The sequence below is a fragment of the Ovis aries genome, chromosome X, assembly GCF_016772045.2.
Source record: "Ovis aries strain OAR_USU_Benz2616 breed Rambouillet chromosome X, ARS-UI_Ramb_v3.0, whole genome shotgun sequence".
Classification (NCBI taxonomy): Eukaryota; Metazoa; Chordata; class Mammalia; order Artiodactyla; family Bovidae; genus Ovis; species Ovis aries.
The window spans coordinates 128843806-128867992 of record NC_056080.1 but is presented as its reverse complement, the minus strand read 5'-3'; the positions used below and the strand labels follow the sequence as shown (position 1 = coordinate 128867992).

Here is a 24187-nt window from a genome sequence, read left to right as displayed (position 1 = left end):
CTATCTAAAGAAACTAAAGACCTATATATAGAAAACTATAAAACACTGGTGAAAGAAATCAAAGAGGACACTAATAGATGGAGAAATATACCATGTTCATGGATTGGAAAAATCAATATAGTGAAAATGAGTATACTACCCGAAACAATCTATAGATTCAATGCAATATCTATCAAGCTACGAAAGGTATTTTTCACAGAGCTAGAACAAATAATTTCACAGTTTGTATGGAAATACAAAAAACTTCAAATAGCCAAAGCAATCTTGAGAAAGAAGAATGGAACTGGAGGAATCAACCTGCCTGACTTCAGGCTCTACTACAAAGCCACAGTCATCAAGACAGTATGGTACTGGCACAAAGACAGAAATATAGATCAATGGAACAAAATAGAAAATCCAGAGATAAATCCACACACCTATGGGCACCTTATCTTTGACAAAGAAGACAAGAATATACAATGGAGAAAAGACAATCTCTTTAACAAGTGGTGCTGGGAAAACTGGTCAACCACTTGTAAAAGAATGAAACTAGAACACTTTATAACATCATACACAAAAATAAACTCAAAATGAATTAATGATCTAAACGTAAGACCAGAAACTATAAAACTCTTAGAGGAGAACATAGGCAAATCACTCTCCGACATAAATCACAGCAGGATCCTCTATGACCCACCTCCCAGAATATTGGAAATAAAAGTAAATGTAAACAAATGGGACCTAGTTAAAATTAAAATCTTCTGTACAACAGAGGAAACTATAAGCAAGGTGAAAAGATAGCCTTCAGAATGGGAGAAAATAGTAGCAAATGAAGCAATTGACAAAGAATTAACCTCAAAACTTTATAAGCAACTCCTGCAACTCAATTCCAGAAAAATAAATGACCCAATCAAAAAATGGGCCACAGAACTAAACAGACATTTCTCCAAAGAAGACATACAGATGGCTAACAAACACATGAAAAGATGCTCAACATCACTCATTATCAGAGAAATGCAAATCAAAATCACAATGAGGTACCATTTCACGCCAATCAGAATGGCTGTTATCCAAAATCTACAAGCAATAAATGCTGGAGAGGGTGTGGAGAAAAGGGAATCCTCTTACACTGTTGGTGGGAATGCAAACTAGTTCAGCCACTATGGAGAACAGTGTGGAGATTCCTTAAAAAACCTGGAAATAGAACTGCCGTACGACCCAGCAATCCCACTTCTGGGATACACACCAAGGAAATCAGAATTGAAAGGGACACGTGTACCCTAATGTTCATCGGAGCACTGTTTATAATAGCCAGGACATGGAAGCAACCTAGATGTCCATCAGCAGACAAACGGATAAAAAAGCTGTGGTACATATACACAGTGGAGTATTACTCAGCCATTAAAAAGAATACATTTGAATCAGTTCTAATGAGGTGGATGAAACTGGAGCCTATTATACAGAGTGAAGTAAGTCAGAACGAAAAACACCAATACAGTATACTAATGCATATATATGGAATTTAGAAAGATGGTAATGATAACCCTGTATATGAGACAGCAAAAGAGACACAGATATATAGAACAGTCTTATGGACTCTGTGGGAGATGGCGAGGGTGGGATGATTTGTGAGAATGGCATTGAAACAAGTATAATATCCTATGTGAAACAAAACACCAGTCCAGGTTTGATGCATGATACAGGATGCTTGAGGTTGGTGCACTGGGATGACCCGGAGGGATGGTAGGGGGAGGGAGGTGGGAGGGGGGTTCAGGGTGGGGAACACAAGTACACCCGTGGCGGATTCATGTTGATGTATGGCAAAACCAACACAATATTGTGAAGTAATTAGCCTCCAATTAGAATAAATATATTTATATTAAAAAAAGAAGCAAAAAATTTACATTATTCCATTTGAAATATCTCTTTACTTTGCAGTAGAAATAAGAGGTTAAGAGAGAAAATGAGTACATGGGCAAATTTTAGGGTAAAAAATGAGATGGGATGGCTCCTTCACATTAACTGTTAATCTTGCTCAAGTTTCAAGGCATTGAAGATTAAGTAATCAACCCTTGGACTTCTCTTCCCCATCCGGCCACATGCCTCTCTTTCTCTTCGTTTCTGTCTCTGGTTTCCTTTTCTCTCTCATTTTCTGTAGATAAATACATAAATATAGATGCATATACCTACATAAGCAAACTTCAAGGAAGACATAATGAAGATGAAAACATTAAGGGGTATCTTTGGGTGGTATGTTGTGGAACAATGATTTTCCCTGCTCCCCACTGGACATCTACTGTGACATACAGAGTGGAATGAACCTCAGGCCCAGTGTATCAAGATAAAAGTGCCTGAAAAACCAACTGTCTATACAGACAGGTGCAGGATTCACCAAACTCACAAAAATGATTCAAGCCTGCTCAAAACAACTAGTAGCTTACTATGTACTAAGAATGAAATGTTCAGGGTAAAAATAACTGAAATAAACAAGGAAAAAAAATTTACCTTCAAGTTCCCATTAATTACTCTTCCACTCCTCCCAGTTCCCTCCCAACTCCATGCAAACCCAGCAGTCACTTCTGAGACTATTGGAGGTGATTCCACACTGGATGGAGAAAGCCCACACCATTTCCTGCTACTCAGGGGAGAGGCGGAACATGAACGTGGTCGACAGTGTAGGCACTGGGATGGAGAATGCAGACGCTGAGCTTCACTGGGACTGGCTTCCCTTACAAACAGCTCATCATTCACTATACAAAGACTGGAGGAAAAATGCACATGTGGACAATTTATGGATGGACCACCTGCACCCCAATCCTGACTGCTCCCACTAACACTCAGCAACTAGATCCCTTCCATACCCTCCTGTGTCTGTCCCCAGGCTCCTTGACTGGTTCCTCTGCCCCTCGCACAGAGCTCACCTTCAGAGAGATTGTCTACCAGCTTCACTCAATGGACAGTCTGTTCCCCAACCCAGGGACAACTTCACATTTACCTTGAACAGTAACTCAGTACCTTATAGTACAGGACTGTACAGGAGTGTACAGTCTGATCCCCATTTTCAGAAGAAGACAGAGTCACAGAAAGATCATGTGACTTGACCAAGGTCACACAGAGAAAGCACTGGGTCAAGGAGAGAACCCATGAGCTGATTCCAGAGCCCATGCTCTTCCTAACCACTAGGCTAGACTGCTCCTTGGGTCTCCCTGCTGGCTTTCCACAATACTGAGTCAGCCTAAGATCTGCATCACCACATGCCCAGGGCCCTGAGCCCAGGCTGGATGGGCCATCCCACCCACAACATGGCTCTCACCTGGAAGAGCTGGTGGGAGTAGTGATGAAGGTCCGGGTGAAGGCACGCACACAGCCCTGAGAACTTCCTTCCACTTCAACAACAAACAACAAACAATAAGCAAGAGTACCCCCTTAGAGCCCCACGTGTTTACAGGCTCCCACATCATTCCCGAGTCAGGGTCTGACGTGAACTCATGCTGAGCGGACAGCTGTTCACGTGGGGAGTTGGGTGTCAGGAATGGGGACGGCAGCTGTAGGAGATGTCTGCTCCCAGTGACATGTCCCCATGACAACCACTTCACAAGTTCATGGGATGCGTTTCTCTCAGTTGCCGAAGAGATGGATATTATGCGGAAACTGTGAGATTAAGTAGTAGCCCAGGTTCTCGGTGTAAGGATCTGGTATGGGAGCCACCAAACTCCACAGCCTGTGTCCCTAATGCCCAGAGTGGGCAGGGCAGACATGGACGCAGTTCAGACCTGGGTTGTCTGTGGGAAGACTGAGGGCTGGGGAGGGGAGGAGAGGGGAGGGAATCTGGAAGGAAGAGTTCTGGTGGGAGGGACCCTGACCAGGTGAGAGAGCAGCGCGGCCTCTGGGGGGAGCAGGCTACACACACTCACCTTCCTTGAACACCCCACTGACAGAGAAGCTGACCATCGTTTCCTGATAAGGAAGAGACCAGGTACTCAGTCACCCCTCATCCTCTTTCCCACCTGCGTCTTTCTGCCCCTCACCACCAAGCGAGGAGCAGGTGCTCACCGTCTGGAAACACATGTCCACCACAAAGGAGCTGAAGTCATGCTGAGTTTTGGGCAACGCACAGAGGGCATGCACAATGTCATGTTTGGTGTGTTTCAGCATCTGGACACGCAGGTCTGTGGGGGAGGGGAAGACAGGGAAAGTCAGGGCAGCCACTCCATGGACCCGATGATTGGCCCCCTCACTGCCCTTCCCACTGAGCTTTTCCACCACACTCACTGGGGTCCTTGAGCTTCTCTGTATTCCTGTTGTCCTTGAAGTACAGGCGCGCACTGCTTCTAGGAGACACAGAGAAAACTTGAGTGGTGGTCTGGCCAGCATAGGTGTCAGCAGGAGCTGGCCTGCATCTGCTGGGGAACCACACGGCCTGGGGGAGGAGTCTAGGCTGTGATACTCACAAGCCTGAGTCCTTGGGGTGGAATGGAATGGTCAGGAAGAAGCAGGCCTCCTCGTGATAAAAATCCAGCAGTCCCTGGCGATTTCCATAGTCATGAATCAAGTAATACCTGAGGGAAGCAGTGAGTAAAGTCTGTCTCTCTGGTCTGGAGTTTGGGTGGCCTCCCTTGTCCTGGCCCTCTCCTTGTTCAGATTCCCAGGGATACTTACTGCTGCAGGAATTGCAGGATTTGACTGTTCACCTGATCAAATCCAAAGAAACTTCCTTGGAATCAAAAAAGTCCTCAGGACAAGGGCTGACACACCCTCATGTACCACCTAGGACCCTGCTAGATCCAATGTGCTCACCTTGCACGTTGATAAGAACTTGGGAGCTTCAGTAGCACACTTAGAACCTGAGAGTGTCTCCTGGCCATCCTGGAGGAGGGAAGAAGTCAGCAGTGCAGTCCAGGATGTGGTACTTGATGATCAGCTAAAAGGATGGGCCCAGGATGGGGTGGGGGTCTGAGGTCAGAGGAGAAAGGGTCCTGGAAATGTCAGTGGCAGGACTACATTTTCAGTTATCTTCATGGTTTCCCCAAAGCCTGTGGAGTACATGGCTGAAGAAGATCCAGAGCTTTTTCAGATTCTCACAGAGAACGGTATACCTCCCTCCCACGGGACATTTAAGGGTCAGGTTCAAAAATGAAATGTGGACAGCTCCTAACATATTTCAGAGTAGTTTGAGGGCACTATCGATACTATTTTGCAGAGTCTGTGATCAAGGAATGCACTTACCAAGCTTAGTAACCTAGGGAACAATTCCAGGATGGTTTGCCGAAATCAAGACAAAAGAGAAAAGTCAGTGAAACTGTGGAGATGACCCTCATCATTGGAGCAAGTCACTTACAGCAATCACAGCCCTGTGTGCCCCCCACAGAACCCAGTATCCTAGCATTCCAGGGCCCTGGTCACCACTCCATGGACTGACCTAGAGGGAAACTGTTCCCTCCACTCCTTCCTCCCACTCCCTCTTCCATCTCCTTTCCCCTGGGTGGCTCCCAGCCAGACTGTCCTGACTCCCTTCTCCAGTGCCACAAGGACCAACACTTCAAATTCAGTCTGCCAGGCCTGCCTCCCTTCCCTTCCTTCCTCACGGGCTCCCTGAAGGCTATGGAGAGAAGAGGGAGTGGGGGGAGAGCCCAGTGCTTTGCTACATCACAGGCTGTCCAGCACTCTGTCAAGTCAGGACAAAGCTCAGGGATGACCAGGTGTTATGTCAAGGAGGTGAGCAAGGTGGGGCTCAAGAGGTAGGAAGAGGGAGAGTGGGGGGAGGAGGGGAGAGATGAGAGAGATATAGGGATGTAGAGACAAGGCAGAGGGTGACCTTATGTTGGTTGACTTATCAGGGAAGTTGGTACACATGGCATTTCTGTCTGCACACATCCCTTCTGGTTCCAGCTGTTGACCCTTGTCCATCTGCCCTTCAGCCTTCACCTGGAATTATGGGTAAACCCCACATCTACCAGATATCTCTGCATCCACACCCTTCCTTTCCCTACAAATCCACCTCCCCTCATCTGTTACCACCCCATGAGCCCTCCTACCTTACTTTCAAGGGAGGATCTGGGTGCCCCAACTCACCTCAGTGTTGGAGATGTTCAAGTTCTGGGTATTGGAAGCATTTCCCATAATGGTGGACAAGCCATCCAGCAGGTAGGGTTTCTTGTTGCTCAGGTCCAAGAATGAAAACTATGATGAGGAAAGAGAGTGAAGGCCCTGAAGGGAATACCTGAGACATATTTGCCTGTTCTACCTAATCTCTCCCTCCCTCACCATTAGTCCCAACATTGGGCCTTGGTCCTCACCATGGGCCTGATCCCTGGATGGATGTGTAGGGAAGCAGCCATGCCATTTCTACAGTTTTGTGTCATTCCAATATCACAGGTCATCAAATCTCCAGGAAGCCAGGACGAGGGATACAGAGGCTGAGAGGGTCCCAGCTGGAACACCCCCAGCACCAACCCCTCCCCATGATACCATCTCTGAGTGCTCTACCCAGACAGACCCTCTACCCTCACCTGCCCTACAATTACTGCTGTAGCCATACCAGGGCCAAAACGGAGTCTCTGGATGTCAAGAGATTGCTGGCAGGCATCCTATGGTTTGCTCATGGTCAGCTGCAGAGTTAGGGATGGGGTTCAGTGGCTCTGAGTCTGAGGGTGAGTGGGGGGAGCAGTGGGTCTGGCTGTGAGTGCACAGTTTATGCTGAGTCTGCATTACCTTTATCTGCTCCACCTTTTCAGACGTCAGCGCCTTCTGCACAGACTGGGGTGACTCACAGGGCTCAACCAAGATAAATATCTGTAGAGAACACAAGAGGGGCTGGGTAAGCTCCAGGAAATCTGTGCATGGGATCAAGCAAGACCATGACCCTCCCCTTCCCTCTTGTCCCTAGTCAGGCCTGATCACGCCCTTGACACACACCTTTTCATTAACCTCATTGAAAATCTTGCCATTGACATTCTTCAACGCACAGGCAATGTTGGCGTTCTCTACAAAGAACTGGGCCTGCATTTTCTCATAGTGAAACTGTAGGGAGAGTGACAGCAGAAGCAGAATATGAGACCAGTGCCATTTCCCTTCTGGGCCTGCAATCTACCCCATTTCGTCTCATCATCTCCATGTCCTGTCTTACTTCGAATGCAGTGAAGGGGACACTGCTTTGCTTCTGAATCAAATTCAGCAGCCACTTCTCATCATATTTTATACCAAAGGGAATCTAGTAGCCAAAAAACAAATGGGAAAGAGAATGGATACAAAGCAATTTACAGTTAACATAAGACCCAACTGTGTCTTGATTTAGGACCTTTTTTTCAGGCTTTAAATCATTTTTTAAAATAGGACAATATCTGTTATCTTAACTTTTTTTTTTTTTTACCAGACATGGATTTTCTATATAACTTTCTTTTCAGTCAAACACTTCCTGAATAAGTCGACTTAATATGTTTCACATGTACTTCCTTTTATAAATTTCCGAGAGATCCATAGGAGGTAGACTTGGCCTGTCACTCTGACACGGACCCCAGAGATTCAACCTCTTCCCATACTCAGCTTGAGCCAAATATGTGATCTGGTGTGAAGTGCTCCATCTCCCTGGCAGTAGGTTCCCTCCTTTGCTTTTAGTCAACCTCTCCCATGCTTCTCCTTGCAGGCAATCAGTTTCCTTTCTATTGCTTCTCTGAACTCACCCTTAGATGATCTAGGAAGATAGCTCCTAGTAAGAACAAGACTGATTACCAACACCACTGCCCCAGAAAAGTTCCCAGCATCTCTACACAAATCCAACATGACTCTCTCTATCATCTTCTACATATTAGGTCCATTTAGCCAAGATACTCACTATGATCTTGAACCAGCTCCCCAAGGTCTCATCCTGTCTGTTTCTCCCCGTTCTTTTTTCTGGAGGCTTTTGTTTTGTCTCCATGTAAATATGCATTTGATCTTGTTTCTGAAAACTACTTCTCCGATGATGGGATGGAAGTTCACAGGAAGCACTGTGGGGAAGTGGAGAGAAGAAAGTGGTTCATATAGGCTTGGAAAGTCTTCTCTACATTTTCTCACATGATACCAGAGCTACAATGATGATTGTTCAAGCATTAATCTCATCCCATCATTCCTCAATCTTCCAGGTTGGATAGAAAACTGGCAGATTTAACTACAAGGTTTTGTTGTTCACTGGTTGGTACATGTCAGCCTTGGTGACTGGTCACTTACTATCTTGCTTGGATGTCCATACAAGCATCACTTTCTTCTGAATCTCTATCTTGCTGCTGCTGGGAAATGACCTGTTCAGACCAATAGGTGTATTGCCTTCGGTAAACACCCCAGCTTGGTGCTCTTCTTTGAAAAGGGTTCACTTCATCGGTGTGCTCTAAAATTGACAACAACATATCAGTGGTCCCAGTACCAGAAGTCCTCAGTAAACATCATGGCTAAAGAAAAATTATCACTGACTTTGTGATAAACAGAAATGCATCTCATGCTTAAAAAAAAATCTGGAAGACTTCACTCTGGCTCTACTTTTCAGGAAATGAGAGGTAGGGAGCAGTCACAGAAGAAGAAAACAGGCACTGAGGAAAGGGTCTGGATCTAGAGTGTAGTCTGAAATGTTAGACTTTGCTCTACTTGGTTCAGGCTAAGTGACCTGGGAAAAGTGGCATTTCATCCCCAAGTCTCAGTTCTCTGCTCTGCTCTAGGAGGACATTAAAACATACCCTTAAATCTACCATGGTGTGATGATTCAAAGGTCAGAGGTGATCCACTTCCCTGAAGGAAGAATTAGAGAAATGAATGATAAGTCTGATGAAAAGATCCAGAATGGAGTCTGGAGAGATATAATATGGAGAATATCAAAAGAGAGGTGTAGAGAATTACAGGTGATGCTAGGAGTATACCTAACACACAGTTAATGTGAGTGCCAGAGAGGAGGAGAGGAAGAGAGTGGAGAAATGGTAGCTGATGAGAACTTGGTTGAAAAGTTTCCAAAAGTAGCAAGATATCAATAAAAGATAATATTAATTGGATTAAAAGTATTTTTAAGGAAAAATATTTTTAAAAGAAATTATGGTCATTTCATCATCATGCAACAAAAACTCCGAAAATTTGTGGTCAAAAGATTCAAACTAAAGAAAATTTATATGTTATTCTTCAGGCAGAAGAAATAACTTCCCAGGTGGAGTCACATAGATACAGGAAAGAAAGCCTAATGCCATTTGTGAATGTGTGAGCAACTTTAAGTGACTACTGACTATATAACACAATGATACTAATTTCTTCTGGGAATTTAAATATAGGGAGAATGAAAACACGTGACAATATGTTTGGAGGGAGTATACAGAATCAAAGTGTCTCAAGGTACCATAATTCTCCCAGTAGTTTTAAATAACTAATTAGCTAATATCAGACTATGAAATGGCAAAAATATCCATTGTAATCTGAAGGGTAATTACTGCAAGAATTGCAAAAGAATGTTTAACAATCTAGCCACATGTGGTAACAATTTTCATAGTTAAAATATTAATCATTTCAAAGGAATTTAGAAGAGGAAAATACATATGTATATATACATTAATATGACATATGAAAATCAAATTACATCTTTTTTTACATTAAAAGATTCAGACTAAATATTACTAAAAAAAAAACCAACAAACAAAAAACTGTTATCAGATGAGAGAAGAAACCTTCCATCAAATACTCTTGAAAAAAGACACATGCAAAATTTAATCATCTAGAAAATTTGAAAATAAAAAATGGAAAACTATATACCTTCTCCACATGAACCTACAGAAAGCTGGTATAACCATATTATACCAAAAGAAAATGTAGACTTTAAGAAAAAGAAAACATTACAAGAGAAAGAGAAATTTTCTTATGCTAACAGAGGCAATGCTATAAGAAGATATTAACACAAAATTCTAAATGCATGCCTTAAATCAAAGCCAAAATATTGAAAACTAGTACTGACAGAAATAGAGAATGGACAAAACAAAAGTCACAGTGGGAAACTTTAACACAGCTCACCTAGTGACAAATGAAGTGGAAAATTAAGGCAAAAAAAACCCACAAAATTAAGCTAGAGGGTGAAGATTTTTAAATATGACAAATACATTAACAAATGAATTTAACTGACATAGACCCACCCACATACATAGGAACTCTGATGGAATATTGCAGAATCAATCATATGCTGGAAAATAAATCAAGCTTCAAGAAGTGTCTATGGACTAATATAATTTACCCTGGCTAGTTAATAGAAGATTCTATTAGAAGATTCTATTCTTCTAATGGAAGTAGTAATGGTGGATTTTCTTACTCTTCAACCTCTATTATTAATCTAAAGAATGGTAGTTTCTACGAACCCCACCCCTCACCTAGGTTACCACCCCCCATCTCCAAGCCCTAAGCTACATGACTCAGGCTTTTTCCTTAAATAGGGAAAAAATATCCATACGTTGGGATATTTTCCATGTAGAATGAAGATGGGTGTCAGAGCCCACCTGGCCCATTTCCTCGGAGTGGAAATTAATTAGCCTTGGCCCTCTCCCTGCTTTCTCTATAGGAGGGTCAGCTGGTTGGGGTCCTGTGGGTTGGAACAGGGTAGGGAACCCAGAACTCTTCCTGCTTTGTGATCTGAAGAGAAGGTCTCATGCAGACCAACTCACCCATAGGATGGCCTGAAAGCAGAGATCTGTCAGCACTGTCCTCACAGGCTGCTCTAGAAGGGACTGTGTGGGTCTGGAGCCAGAGGTTTGGAGAATATCAAGGAACGCTGGCAAGCAAGGAAACAGCAGGCTCCAAATTCTCAGGGTCATGAAAGATGGAGTCCTTACAGGAAGTCCCTTCCCCAAGGGCATAAAGGAGGAGAGCCCTGGGAGTCAGAGGAGACTTAACTTCCTGTAATTACTGCCCTCTGAGTTTGCTACCAGCCTAACATCCAGGGAACTCTTTCCAACAGTACCACCCAGTCAGAGGAGGCCAACTAGAATCAGGAGGCTTAGGGGATCTTGATACTTGTGGCTACAAACACAGAGAACTCCCTATGCCAGATTCTGGCATACATTACATTGTGTTCCTTCATTCTGCACACCCAGAGAACTGGGAGGGCCCCAGTAGGAAACGCTCTGTCCTTGCTACATTACATCTGCTCTTTCATGTTTTCCTCACGAGGAGACTCTGATACCAGGATCATTGACTTTCCCAGGTTGCTGAGGCTTACTGAGGTACTACACTTGTCTAGGGTCATTCAGATGCTACTGGGAGAAACAGGCTGAAACTGAACTCCACGGAATGGAAGACGACTTGTTGAAGCATAGCTTTACTAAATACTTGGTGCAATATAGGGGGTTCTCTGAAGTTTATGCAAAGTACCTGACCATTCTAAGAATAATCAAATGGCTAAAATTAAATCTAACACATTCCAGAGAATCATATGAAAGCAACAATAACAACAAACAAACAAAAAACCTTGAAAGTATAAAGAAAATACAAAACAGAGTTTGATGGGTCACTGTAATGACAGTAGGGGAAAAAAAACTAAACCATATCCTTTCTTTAAAAATATATAATCAATGTAGGCAGACATCCCCTAATGCGGTCGTCCCCAACCCCTGGGCCACGGAAAGATACCAGTCCCAGGCCTGCTAAAGAACAGGACCTCACAGTAGGAGGTGAGCAGAGGACTGGCAAGCAAGCAAGAAAAGATTCATCTGCACCTCCCCACCATTAGGTTTACTGTCTGAACCATCCCGCCCTCCCTTAGAGCCAGAACTGTAAGCTCTGAAAGCTCCAAATCAGACGGGTTTCTAAAGAGAGAAGGAGGGAGAAGCCTGGGCTCCAGTTCATGAACCAGAACTTTCTGGAAATTGTAATATCTTCTGGAATTTTCCAGCATTTCCACCCCTCCCCCCCAGATCTCTATGCCCTGAAAGAGGATTTCCAAGGCCGAGAGAGGTGAAGAAACCCTCACAAGAGGGTGTGAACATCTGAGGTGAGGGAAGTGTAAGGCAGAAATGCATACAAATACACAGATACACTGTCAACTGAAAAGATGAAAATTTTGACTTTTTGTGAAACATTATCATATGAATATTTTTATAACATGAAAATATATGAACTTTTCTGTCAATTAGTTATTAGTTATTTTCAAGTGTTCCTCTTGACAAATTAGCCTAGTCATAAAATTTGAAACATTAAAAATATATTCTTAGAAACTCACATGATTCTGTACCTTACACCTACATGATCCCTTCACTATGACTCACAGATACCCAAGACATCCAATGTAAAAGGATTGGTGCACATTTTACTGAAGTGTTTCTCTTCTGGTAATGTGTGTTTTGTGTATATGTGTTTTCAGAAGGTGGGGGTGAGGTGGGGTGGAGGTGTGATAAGTCACTCAGTTCATATTATTGTAATCTAAGTTACCTTTTATTCCAATCCCAAAGAAAGGCAATGCCAAAGAATGCTCAAACTACCGCACAGTTGCACTCATCTCACACGCTAGGAAAGTGATGCTTAAAATTCTCCGAGCCAGGCTTCAGCAATACGTGAACCGTGAAATTCCAGATGTTCAAGCTGGTTTTAGAAAAGGCAGAAGAACCAGAGATCAAATTGCCAACATCAGCTGGGTTATCAAAAAAGCAAGAGAGTTCCAGAAAACATCTATTTCTGCTTTATTGACTATACCAAAGCCTTTGACTGTGTGGATCACAATAAACTGGAAAATTCTGAGAGAGATGGGAATACAGACCACCTGACCTGCCTCTTGAGAAACCTATATGCAGGTCAGGAAGCAACAGTTAGAACTGGAACAACAGACTGGTTCCAAATAGGAAAAGGAGTATGTCAAGGCTGTATATTGTCACCCTGCTTATTTAACCTATATGCAGAGTACATCATAAGAAACACTGGGCTGGAGGAAGCACAAGCTGGAATCAAGATTGCTGGGGAAAATATCAATAACCTCAGATATGCAGATGACACCACCCTTTTGGCAGAAAGTGAAGAACTAAAGAGCCTCTTGATGAAAGTGAAAGAGGAGAGTGGAAAAGTTGGCTTAAAGCTCAACATTCAGAAAACAAAGATTATGGCATCTGGTCTCATCACTTCAGGGCAAATAGATGGGGAAACAGTGGCTGACTTTATTTTTCTGGGCTCCAAAAACACTGCAGATGGTGATTGCAGTCATGAAATTAAAAGACACTTACTCCTTGGAAGGAAACTTATGACCAACCTAGATAGCATATTCAAAAGCAGAGACATTATTTTGCCAACAAAGGTCCATTTAGTCAAGGCTATGGTTTTTCCAGTGGTCATGTATGGATGTGAGAGTTGGACTATAAAGAAAGCTGACCGCCGAAGAATTCATGCTTTCGAACTGCAGTGTTGGAGAAGACTCTTGAGAGTCCCTTGGACTGCAAGGAGATCCAACCAGTCCATCCTAAAGGAGATCAGTCTTGGATGTTCATTGGAGGGACTGATGCTGAAGCTGAAGCTCCAATACTTTGGCCACCTCATATGAAGAGCTGACTCATTGGAAAAGACCCTGATGCTGGGAAAGATTGAGGGCAGCAGGAGAAGGGGACGACAGAGGATGACATGGTTGAATGGCATCACCAACTCAATGGACATGAGTTTGGGTAGACTCCAGGAGTTGGTGGTGGACAGGGAGGCATGGCGTGCTGCGGTTCATGGGGTCACAAAGAGTTGGACACGACTGAACGATGGAACTGAACTGAACTGAACTGAACTGAACTGTCACAGCAGTGCTGTGCTGTGATGCACCTCACTGAGCTGATGAAAGGAGTTGAGACAACAAAGGAGGAGAAAAGCCTGAGTGATGTCAGCGACCATGCAGAGATGGAGCAAACCAGAGTGTGGGGAGAGCTAGCAGGTAGACGGAATGTTCTGGCTAAGAATGTGACTCCAGGAGGCAGGTAGGACCTCACTGGCAGATGGAGTCCCTGGGATCTGGGGTCAGAGAGAAATTAAAGCGGGTGTATATTTTCCAGATGGCATGGGGCATCTCTTCCCCTTTATGCCTGAATTCTTCCCCTTTATGTCCGCTTCCTACTTTAAAGGAGGTTCAGGGAACTGAGTATCAGCACAGTTTCCCTACTCTCAGTGGACCTGGTCCGTCTCTGCTCTGTGGACCAGTGACAGACATGTGGGGCACTTTACTCCTCACCATCGTTGTGCCATTTCAGTGTATGAAGGGGCTGTGTAGTGTCCATGGAAGCAAATATGGTCCTTCCCCAGTCAGTCCTACACCCAGAGAGCCTCAGTCCCCAGGAGTGTCCCATCAGTTACCTCTCGGCCTTATCTGCTCACCTGGGAGCCCCCACTCTTCACTCCAGTCAGAGTCAACTCCCCATCTCCTCCCTTCCATCCACCCCTCCTTAAGTCTTGCCCACTGTCCCAGGCCTAGTTTCTCTTTCAGGAATCTCTGATGACTCCAGTGAACATCAAGATTGTTCAAGACTGTTTGAATCTGTAGATTACTTTGGTATTATGGTCATTCTAACAACATTAAGATCTTCAATCCATCAGATGGAATATCTTTCCATTTATTTGTGCCTCTTTCATTTTCTTTCACCAGTGTCTTACTGTTTGCACTATAGAGGTGTTTCGCCTCATTTGTTAAATCTGTTTCTAGGTATTTTATTCTTCTTTATGCAATTGTGATGATATTGAGCACCTTTTCATATACATGTTGACCATTTATATACAATCTTTGGGAAAATATCTCTTTAGGTCATTTGCCAAATTTTACTCAGAGTTTTCTATATTGCGTTGTATGATTTCCTTACATATTTTGAAAATAAATTGCATGTTATACACACAGTTTACAAAGATTTTCTCCAATTCCACAGGTTACCTTTTTATTTTGTTGACTGTTTCTTTTGTTGTGCAAGATGTTTTGTTTTGTGGTCCCACTTGTTGATTTTTGCTTTTGTTACTTGTGCATTTGTGATATATCTAAAAATCATTGCCACGACCAATGCCAAGGAGCTTTTTCTTATATTCTCACCTGGGAGTTTTATGGTTTCAGGAAATAGCAAGAGAACTAGAAACAGAAAAGGGACCTGAACATCTGAATGCATTTTTGCAATCTCATGATACAACTTTAACCCCGAGGAGCCGTTTCTTATGGGAGTGAAGAAAGTGGTTTCTTGAAAGGAATCTACCCTTGATGGAGATGCTGTGAAGATTTTTGAAATGACAACGAAGGATTTAGAATATTACATAATTCAGAATATTAGATAAAACAGTGGCAGGTTTTGAGAGGATAGACTCCAATTTTGAACGAAATTCTTCAGTGGGTAAAAAGCTAACAAACAACACTGCATGCTAATAATTATTTCTGAAAAAGAAGAGTCAATTGATACAGCAAACGTTACTGTTGTTTCATTTAAAGAAATTACCATGGCCACCCCAACCTTCAACAGCCACCACCCTAATCAGTCAGCAGCCATCAAAACACATGCCTGACCCCCCCACCAGCCAAAAGCTTAGGGCTCTCTAAACTTTCAGATATTTGTTAGCAAGTTTCAGCAATCAAGTATTTTTAATGAAGATATGTACTTTGCTTTTTAGACAACGCTCTTGTACACTTAATAGTCTACAGTACAGTATAAACATAATTTTTATAAGACATGGAGAGCCAAAAAGTTTATGTTATTCACTTTGTTGCAATATGGGCTTTCTTGCAATGGTGTGCAACCAATTCACAATATTTCCAACGTATACTTGTATCTATAATTGAGGCAAGGCTGAGTGAATTGGTAGGAAGAATAAAGTTTAGGTTCAGAAGGCGAGGGTCCCAGTCTGGAACCAGCCAGTGAGTAGGAGCATGACGTGCGGCAGTGCAGGCCATTAAAGTAGGTCCCAGACCTCAGGTTCCCCATCCAGGGAGTGACCACTCTCTCCTTCATACGGTCCTTGTCAGGATTTATTGAAATCACAAGGCAGTAAAGGTCACCCAGAGGCTTTCGTCTCAGTCAGGTCTGGCTGAGGCTCAGTTTTGTCACCTATAAGGAATGGATCACAATGTGGAGTTTGTGGTTATGTCAAAAGGATTAAATGCTATATGTAGATTAAAGCTAAGCCGGTGTCATTTTATGTACATAATTAATGAGAATATAAAAATAGTGATATCTCATCAGAGGTTAATGGAACATTTTTCTTCCTTCCTTAGTTTTTTTCTTTATTATTTTCAAAGCTCATTTAAATATTTTGAAATCTAATTAAGAGTATTCCACAAAACAAATTATTCAAAAATTTTAAGACTTGCAATTCTACCTCTGGAAGATTCATTTGGTTTTTGCCATGCAAAACCAATCCACGAAAAATGACAGACTGTCAATACATTACTCTTTTCCATGGCTCTTTTTCAGAAGGAGCAACAATCCCCAGCTGCCACAGGTTCTCAGAAATACAGAGTCTGCTTTTTGTCTGAGGAACAATGCTGCAGTTCCTTTGCTGAAGTGTTCCCAGCATCCCCCTTCAAAGTGGAACAGTGAACTTTAGGTGACTCTTCAGACAAGATATTTGAAAACTTCAGCATCTGAAGTCCACTATGTGATGCTACAGCCTCTGAAAACTGGTGAGCTCGCAGCCTTTGGTCCCCTTTCACATGCAAAGTGTGTCTGGAGATGGCAAATGTGGTGGAGTCATTATATGCCTGAAGCGAAGTGAAGTGAATTTGCTCAGTCGTGTCCAACTCTTTGCGACCCCGTGGACTGTAGCCCACCAGGCTCCTTGGTCCATGGGATTTTCCAGGCATGAATACTGGAGTGGGTTGCCATTTCCTTCTCCAGGGGATGTTCCCAACCCAGGGATCGAACCCAGGTCTCTCGCATTGTAGGCAGACGCTTTACCATCTGACCTACCAGGGAAGCCCCCCATTATATGCCGAGTGGTAATCAAACCAGTAGGGTGTGTCTGGGACTTCTCACATGAAGTGATCTTGAAGCTGAGATCTGAGGTTAAGGAGGCTTTAGCCAGCAAAAGAGGAAAGGGTGGAGACGAGCCAAATATGACAGGAAGGAAATACCCTGTCATCTGGTTCATCCCTTTGGAAAATCCAGAGTGGAAATCCCTTACCCATCAGTCTATCACTCAGGGAAAAACCTTGTGAACCTTAACAGGACAGCTGTAGAGAGATGTACAGGAACCCCTTCTGCCTTCCTTGCTCCCGCCTCAGGCATAAGAGTCATATTATTACTATGATTTCTATCTGGGAAACCAGAGGCATATACTAACCAGTCGTTCTCTAAGAGTCATATTAGTACTATGATTTCTATCTGGGAAACCACAGAGGAGAAGAAAATTGTTAGGCAAAGCACTTTGAGCACGAATTTATTTTATATACTCTCCCACTACTCGCAATGCAAAGCAACTTTTAAAACATTTTTCATTCCTTTTCCCAAATAGCACTTCTCACTGGATAAAATTCAAAAACTGGAGATCTGTGCCACCTGGTGAACATATCTGGAATAAAAGCCTTAGAAGGAGGAAAGGAGCAAGATGCCCATCACCAGGAAATATCTGGTAGGATTTTATGGTCAAGGAAGCAGTAAGGGTGAGTCAGAGCCCATGTACATTAAATCTAGTGGCAAGAACTTTGCTTCAGCATCTCCCTCCCTGTTCTGACAGGAAACCGATATACATGTCATTAAGAGACAAGTGTAATGTGAAAAAAAAATCGATTCATACACACACAGTTAAGCCACGTAAATTATTTTTTGAAATGAAATTCACAACTAGTTATATCCTATAATATTATAAAAATTTACATTATTTACTTTTCTGACTTCAAATCAATATCTTTCTTTTCAAAACTAATGAAATGCAGGGATGTGTATACAATAGATGCAGTATATTTTTATGTTTTATTAATCTTTTTCCATACAAGAAATATATTCTTGGTAATTTACTTTGTTCCCCAGATATATTTCTCTGTGTACAATATTAAATAAGTAAATTTACATGAGCATATCTGTTCTTCCAAATTTTGTTCACAGTATGTGTATATACTATGTTCTGTATGTATATATGTATGTTGATGTATATATGTATGTTTATATAAATATACATATGTAAATATATGTACATTCATATATACTTCCGTATATAATTGTTTTTGTATTTGTTTGATCTTTATATGTTTGTGAATCATAGTTCTCGTTCAAGTTTTTAAGAGACTTTAAATGACCCTCTTTACTGAGCAGATTTATTTATATCATATAGTATAAAACATGTGCTCTAAAATATGTTCCAAATATTTTGCCAATAATTTGACTTACTTTATACGTGACATTTTTGTTTGGGAGAGACATGGGCTTTTCACAACTTCACCTCAATTGCTCTAATTAATTTTGTAACAGAGTCCTAAGCTTTTCTTGCGTCTCATATCTAGTTTTGGTCGTCCTGGTGTCAATGGCATGTTGATAGAGTCCTCAAACAACCTTCTCCCCCATGTCTTGGTCTTGAAGATGACATAGGTGAAATCCAGTCCCTGAATATAGGGCCCCAGAGATTGAAGTGTCCTGAAGGATTTGTGTGAGGCTCAGGTTGAAGCGGAGGCAATTAGCCTCCGTGGAGGGAAGGAAATGGTCATTTATGGAGTTATATTCGGCCAGATGCACTTTACGTAGTATCTTGTGTAAGCAAACACAGATTCAAATATTTTCCCCATTATTAATCAATGTAGATTTGGGGCTAAAGCTCTTTTCCATTTTGTCACGAGGCCCTCAAGTCTTTGAATCTAGAATTCCCAGCGGACTAGTACTTGATGCAACCCTATGCATTACTCATTTTTTCAGCCATGCACACTCAATTGTTTCAGTCGCGTCTGATTCTCTGCGACCCTATGGACTATAGCCTGCCAATCTTCTCTGTCCATTGGGATTCTCCATGCAAGAAGAGTGGAGTGGGTTGCCATGCCCTCTTCCAAGGGATCTTCATGACCCGGGGGCCGAACCCATGTCTCTTGTGTCTCCTGCACTAACAGGCAGGTTCTTTACCACTTGTGCCATCTGGGAAGCCCTTTATTTTTGTATTTAAAAATATCCACGAAAATTAAAGGAATTTCTTCACTGTCAAATGAAAAAAATGCAAAAGATTGAAAAGTTTGGAGACAACATTTCAAACAGTATTACAGCTTTTGCGTTCATGTGCAAGAGCAAACAGGATTTCTGATAATCAATAAAGAAAAGACAAAAATAACCACAAATAAGCCAGTTCATCTAAAAAACAAAATGCTTTTTCAGTAAACATCTGGAAATATGCCAAACCATTAACTGAAGAAATGAAAATCTGAAGATGTCATAATAAATTAAAATTTTATTTGCACACATTTACTTACATAACTTAAATTTTTATTTTATTTATTTGTTTTTGCACCTTGTGGCATGTGTGATCTTAGTTCCCCAACCTGGGATCAAACCAGTGCCCCTGGATTGGGAGTGCAAAATCTTAACCACTGGACCATCAGAGAAGTCCCTGTAATTGAAAATTATAAACAATATTATAGTTAGCAAGAGTACTGGAGTAGGGTGCCATTGCCTTCTCCAATCTAGAACTACATACCTATACAAATCCTTTAAGACAGGTATGAACGTGAAAGTGAACGTGAAGTCGCTCAGTTGGGTCCGACTCTTTGCGACCCCCTGGACTGTAGCCTACCAGGCTCCTCCGTCCATGGGTTTCTCCAGGCAAGAGTACTGGAGTAGGTTGCCATTTCCTTCTCCAGGGGATCTTCCCAACCCAGGGATCAAACCCAGGTCTCCCCCATTGTAGGCAGACGCTTTACCATCTGAGCCACCAGGGAAAACTAAGATAGGTATATGCACTACCAAAAGAGAAACACATCTGGAAAATCTGCACTCATTATTTTACATTGGATACCTTGGGTACGTGTGGGTCATGATAAGGTGATCCTGTAGATGGAAGGTTGAGAAAAATTTTAGTTTCTAAGTATACATTTTCAATGTTTGAGAATTTCTGATTAGGCTAATTTGTTCAGAGGAACACTTGAAAACAACAACTAATTAACCAAAAGGTCCAATATATTTCCATGTTATAAAAATGTTCACATGTGGTTGTTTAATAAAAGGCAACTTTTTCAACTGTTGACTTGACAATGTATCTGTGTACTCCTATGCATTTGGGTCTTACATTTCCCTCACCTCAGATGTTCACACACTCGTGTGTAGATTTTCTTCATCTCTCTCAGGCATTGTACCTCTTTCAGGGCACAGAGAACTGGGAAGGAAGATATTAAAAATTCCAGAAAATTCTAGCTCATGAACTAGAGCCCGGGCTTTTCCTTTCTTCTTTAGAAACCCTCTGATTTGAAACTTTCATATCTACAGTTCTGGCTCTAACGGAGGCACTGTTTCAGAGAGTAAAGTGAGCAACGGGGAGCTGTGGGGAGCAGCAGATGAAGCTTCCCTTGCTCACTCCCCCTAGGCTCACCCTCTGCTGTGCAACCCAGTTCCCAACAGGAGCTGGGGACCCCTGCACTAGAGGATATCTGCCTACATTGACTACATTTTTTTTAAAGGAAAGACTAATTTTTTTTTTTTCTACTGTCATTGCAGTGACCCACCAAGTTCTGTTTGGTATTTCCTTTTTATTTTATTTTCAAGGTTTTGTGTGTGTGTGTGTGTGTGTGTGTGTGTGTGTGTGTGTGTGTGTGTGTGTGTGTGTGGTTGTTTTGGTATGATCTCTCTGGAATGGATTAGAGTTAATTCTAGCCACCTGATTATTTTTAGAATAGTCAGGTGGTGGCTCGGACGGTAAAGCGTCTGCCTGCAATGCGGGAGACCGAGGTTCGTTTCCTGGGTCAGGAAGATCCCCTGGAGAAGGACATGGCAATCCACTCCAGCAATCTTGCGTGGAAAATCCCAAGGACGGAGGAGCCTGATAGGCTACAGTTCATGCGGTCGCAAAGAGTCGGACACGACTGAGCGCCTTCACTTCACTTGCATAAACTTCAGAAAAACCCCTATATTACACCAAGTATTTAGTAAAGCTATGCTTCAAGAAGGCATCTTCCATTCCATGGAGCTCAATTCCGGCCTGTTTCTCCCAGTAGCATCTGAATGACCCTAAACAAGTGCAGCACCTCAATAAGCCTCAGCAACCTTGGAAAGTTGATGATTCTGGTATCAAAGTCCCCTTGTGAGGAATACATGAAAGAACAGATGTAATGTAGCAAGGCAGAGCGTTTCCTACTGCTGGCCCTCCCAGTTCTCTGGGTCTGCAGAATGAAGGAACACAGTGTAACGTAGCTGATGCAGAGTCTGGCACAGAGAGTTCTCTGTATTTGTAGCTACAAGTATCAAGATCCATAAGCCTCCTGACTCTAACTGGCCTCCTCTACATGGGTGGTACTGTTGGAAACAGTTCCTCGGATGTTACACTGGTAGCCAACTCAGAGGGCAGCGATAACAGGAAGTTAAGTCTCCTCTGGCCCCCAAGACTCTCCTCCTCTACGACCTTGGGGAAAGGACTTCCTGTTGGGACGCCATCTTGTTTGTGTGGCTGTGAGGAAGTTGTTTGGGGCTCGCAGTCTCTTCCCTCAGCAGTTTTCCTTAATTCTACAAACTTCCAGCCCCAGACCGCAGATTCTCTTCCAGGGCAGCCTGTGAGGACGGTGGTGACAGATCTCTGCCTTCAGGCCACCCTATGGGTGAGTGGTCTGCATGAGACCTTCTCTTCAGATCCCCGCAAAGCAGGAAGGGTTCTGGGTTCCCTCCCCCACCCCAAACCACAGGACCCCCAACCAGTTGACTGTCCCTCAGGGAAAGGGGGGAGAGAGCCCAGACTGACTCTGTTCCAGTCTCTTGAGGAAATGGGCCAAGTGGGCTCTTACACTACCCTTCTCGCTTCCACGTGGTAAACCTCCCCTCCGACAAAAATGGCCATTGCTGACGTGAATTTTTCCCTGGCTAAGGAGAAGGCATGAGTCATGTTACCGTCTCAGGTCTAGGGTTTGGGGAGTGGCGAGGGTCACCTAGGTGGATGGTAGGATTAGATAAACTAGTATTCTCTGAATTTATACTAGAGGTGGGGGAGGGGCAGAAACCCCAGCATTACTACTGGATGCTACATTAACAGTTAGGGTAAATTGTATTAGCCCCTAGAAGCTTCTTGAGGCTTTATTGCCGGGGATGTGATATATTCTGGAATGTCTGATGAGTAGTCATGTGCATTGTTCGACGTCAATTAAATAAATTTGTTTAAGTCATATTTTGAAATCCTCTCCCTCTAGCTGAGATTTTGTCTGTCATTTTCTGTGTCACTCAGTGAGATGTGTTAAAATTTCCCACTGTGACTGTGGATTTTTCCATTATTTCTGTCAGTTTTTGCTTTGTATGCTGGCTTTCAGAGGCATACAAATTTAGAATTTGTATTACTATCTTCTTGCACTGAACCTGTTATCATAAAGGCATTTCCCTTTGAAAGTGTACCTTTTCTTTTACTGATATGGTTATACCAGTTTTCTGAGGTTAATGTGAAAAGCTGTACATTTTGCAGTTTTGTTATTTTCTAATTTTCCTGATGATTAAATGTTGCATATGTCTCTTTTCAGGAGTATTTGATGAAAGGTTTCTTGTCCAGTCTGATAAAAATCTGCCTTTCTGTTTGGAGTGTTTTGCCTGAATCTTTTAAAATAAAAATAGATATAATTTGGTTTATGTATATCATGGTACTGTATATTCATTGTTGCCTCTTCTAAGTTCCTTTTCCTTTCTTTTCTTTTGATATGGTCAATATTTTTTAACTATCAAATCATTACTTTGCATGGTTATCTAAGTAAACATTCTTTTGCTATTCTTGTAGTGTTCACCCTTCAGATTACAATGTACATTTTTGCTTTTTCACAGTCTAATATTAGTTAATTAGTTCCCTAAAGCTGCTCAGTTATGGGGCTTTGAGACACTTTGATTCCACAAACTCCTTCCACATGTCTTGTCATGCATTTTCATTCTCTGTATATTTAAATTATTATCATTGTGTTATATAGTCAATACTCATTTAAATTTGCCTCCATATTCACAAATGTCATTCGTCTGTCTTTCCTGTATCTGTGTGGCTCCACCTAGGGTGATATTTCTTCTGCCCAAAGAAGAGCCTATAATATTTCTTTAGTTTGGATCGTTAGGTCACAAATTTTCTGAGTTTTTGTTACATGATGATGAAATGAATGTCTTTTCTTTTAAGGATGTTTTCCCTTAAAGCATATTTTTTGTCTTATTAATATTGGTCTTTTAAAAGTAGATTATTTATTTCTGGCTGTGCTGGGACTTGCTGCTGGGTGAGGGATTTCTCTAGTTGCAATGAGCAGGGACTACTATCTAGTTGCAATGCACAGGATTCTCATTACGGTGGCTTCTCTTGTTGCACTCTTGTTGCAGAGCACAGGTTCTAGGGCACATGTGCTTCAGTAGTTTTGGCTCATAGGCTCTAAAACGCAGGTTCAGTTTCTGTGGCACAGGGCCTAAGTTGTCCTGAGGCATGTGGAATCTTCCCAGACCAGGGATTGAATGTGTCCCCTGCATTGGCAGGTGGATTCTTAATCACTGAATCACAAAGGAAGTCCTCCTATTAATATTGTTATCCTAAGTTGATATCTTGATACATTTGGAAACTTCTCAACCAAGTTCTCTTCAAATACGACTTCTCCCCTGTTCCCGTTCCTTCTCTATGGGGCTCACATTAACCATGTGTTAGGTGTACTCATTGTATCACCTTTAATTCCCTCTTTTGGGGGGCAGGGTATTCTCCATATGATATCTCTCCAGGTTCCATCTTGGATCTTTTCCTAAGACTTACCTTTCATTTCTCTAATTCTTCCTTCAGGGAGGCAGATCACCTTTGACCCTTGAACCATCACACCAGGGTAGATTTCAGGGTAGGGTTTATTGTACTCATAGAGCAGAGCAGAGAAGTGAGACTTGGGGATAAAAAGCCACTTGTCCCAGGTCACCTAACCTGAACCAAGTAGAACAGAGTCTAACATCACAGACTGCACTCTAGATCCAGACCCTTTATTGGTGCCTGTTTTCTTGTCTGTGACTGCTTCCTACCTCTCATTTCCTGAAAAGTGGAGCCATGGTGAAGTCTCTCAGCCACTTTTTAGCTCTATGATACATGTATGTTTAGGTTATAAAGAATGATGTTTCTTCATTAGTCATGATATTTA

The 24187-nt window shown here is 42.4% G+C and overlaps 1 protein-coding gene across 1 annotated transcript; it reads right to left on the bottom strand.

Annotated features, from left to right (window-relative positions):
• Positions 1-1884: 1884 nt before the first annotated feature.
• LOC105601901 (nuclear RNA export factor 3-like) lies at positions 1885-23875 on the bottom strand. Its single transcript, XM_027963494.3, is given in 19 exon segments — positions 1885-2131; positions 2606-2740; positions 3293-3365; positions 3894-3936; positions 4033-4148; positions 4252-4310; positions 4431-4538; positions 4639-4734; positions 4796-4845; positions 5206-5245; positions 5798-5904; positions 6052-6159; positions 6276-6395; positions 6691-6771; positions 6895-6999; positions 7106-7189; positions 7811-7964; positions 8185-8341; positions 23818-23875. Coding segments are annotated over 19 exon segments (1695 nt in total). The 3' UTR covers positions 1885-2130.
• Between the last annotated feature and the right edge of the window lie 312 nt (positions 23876-24187).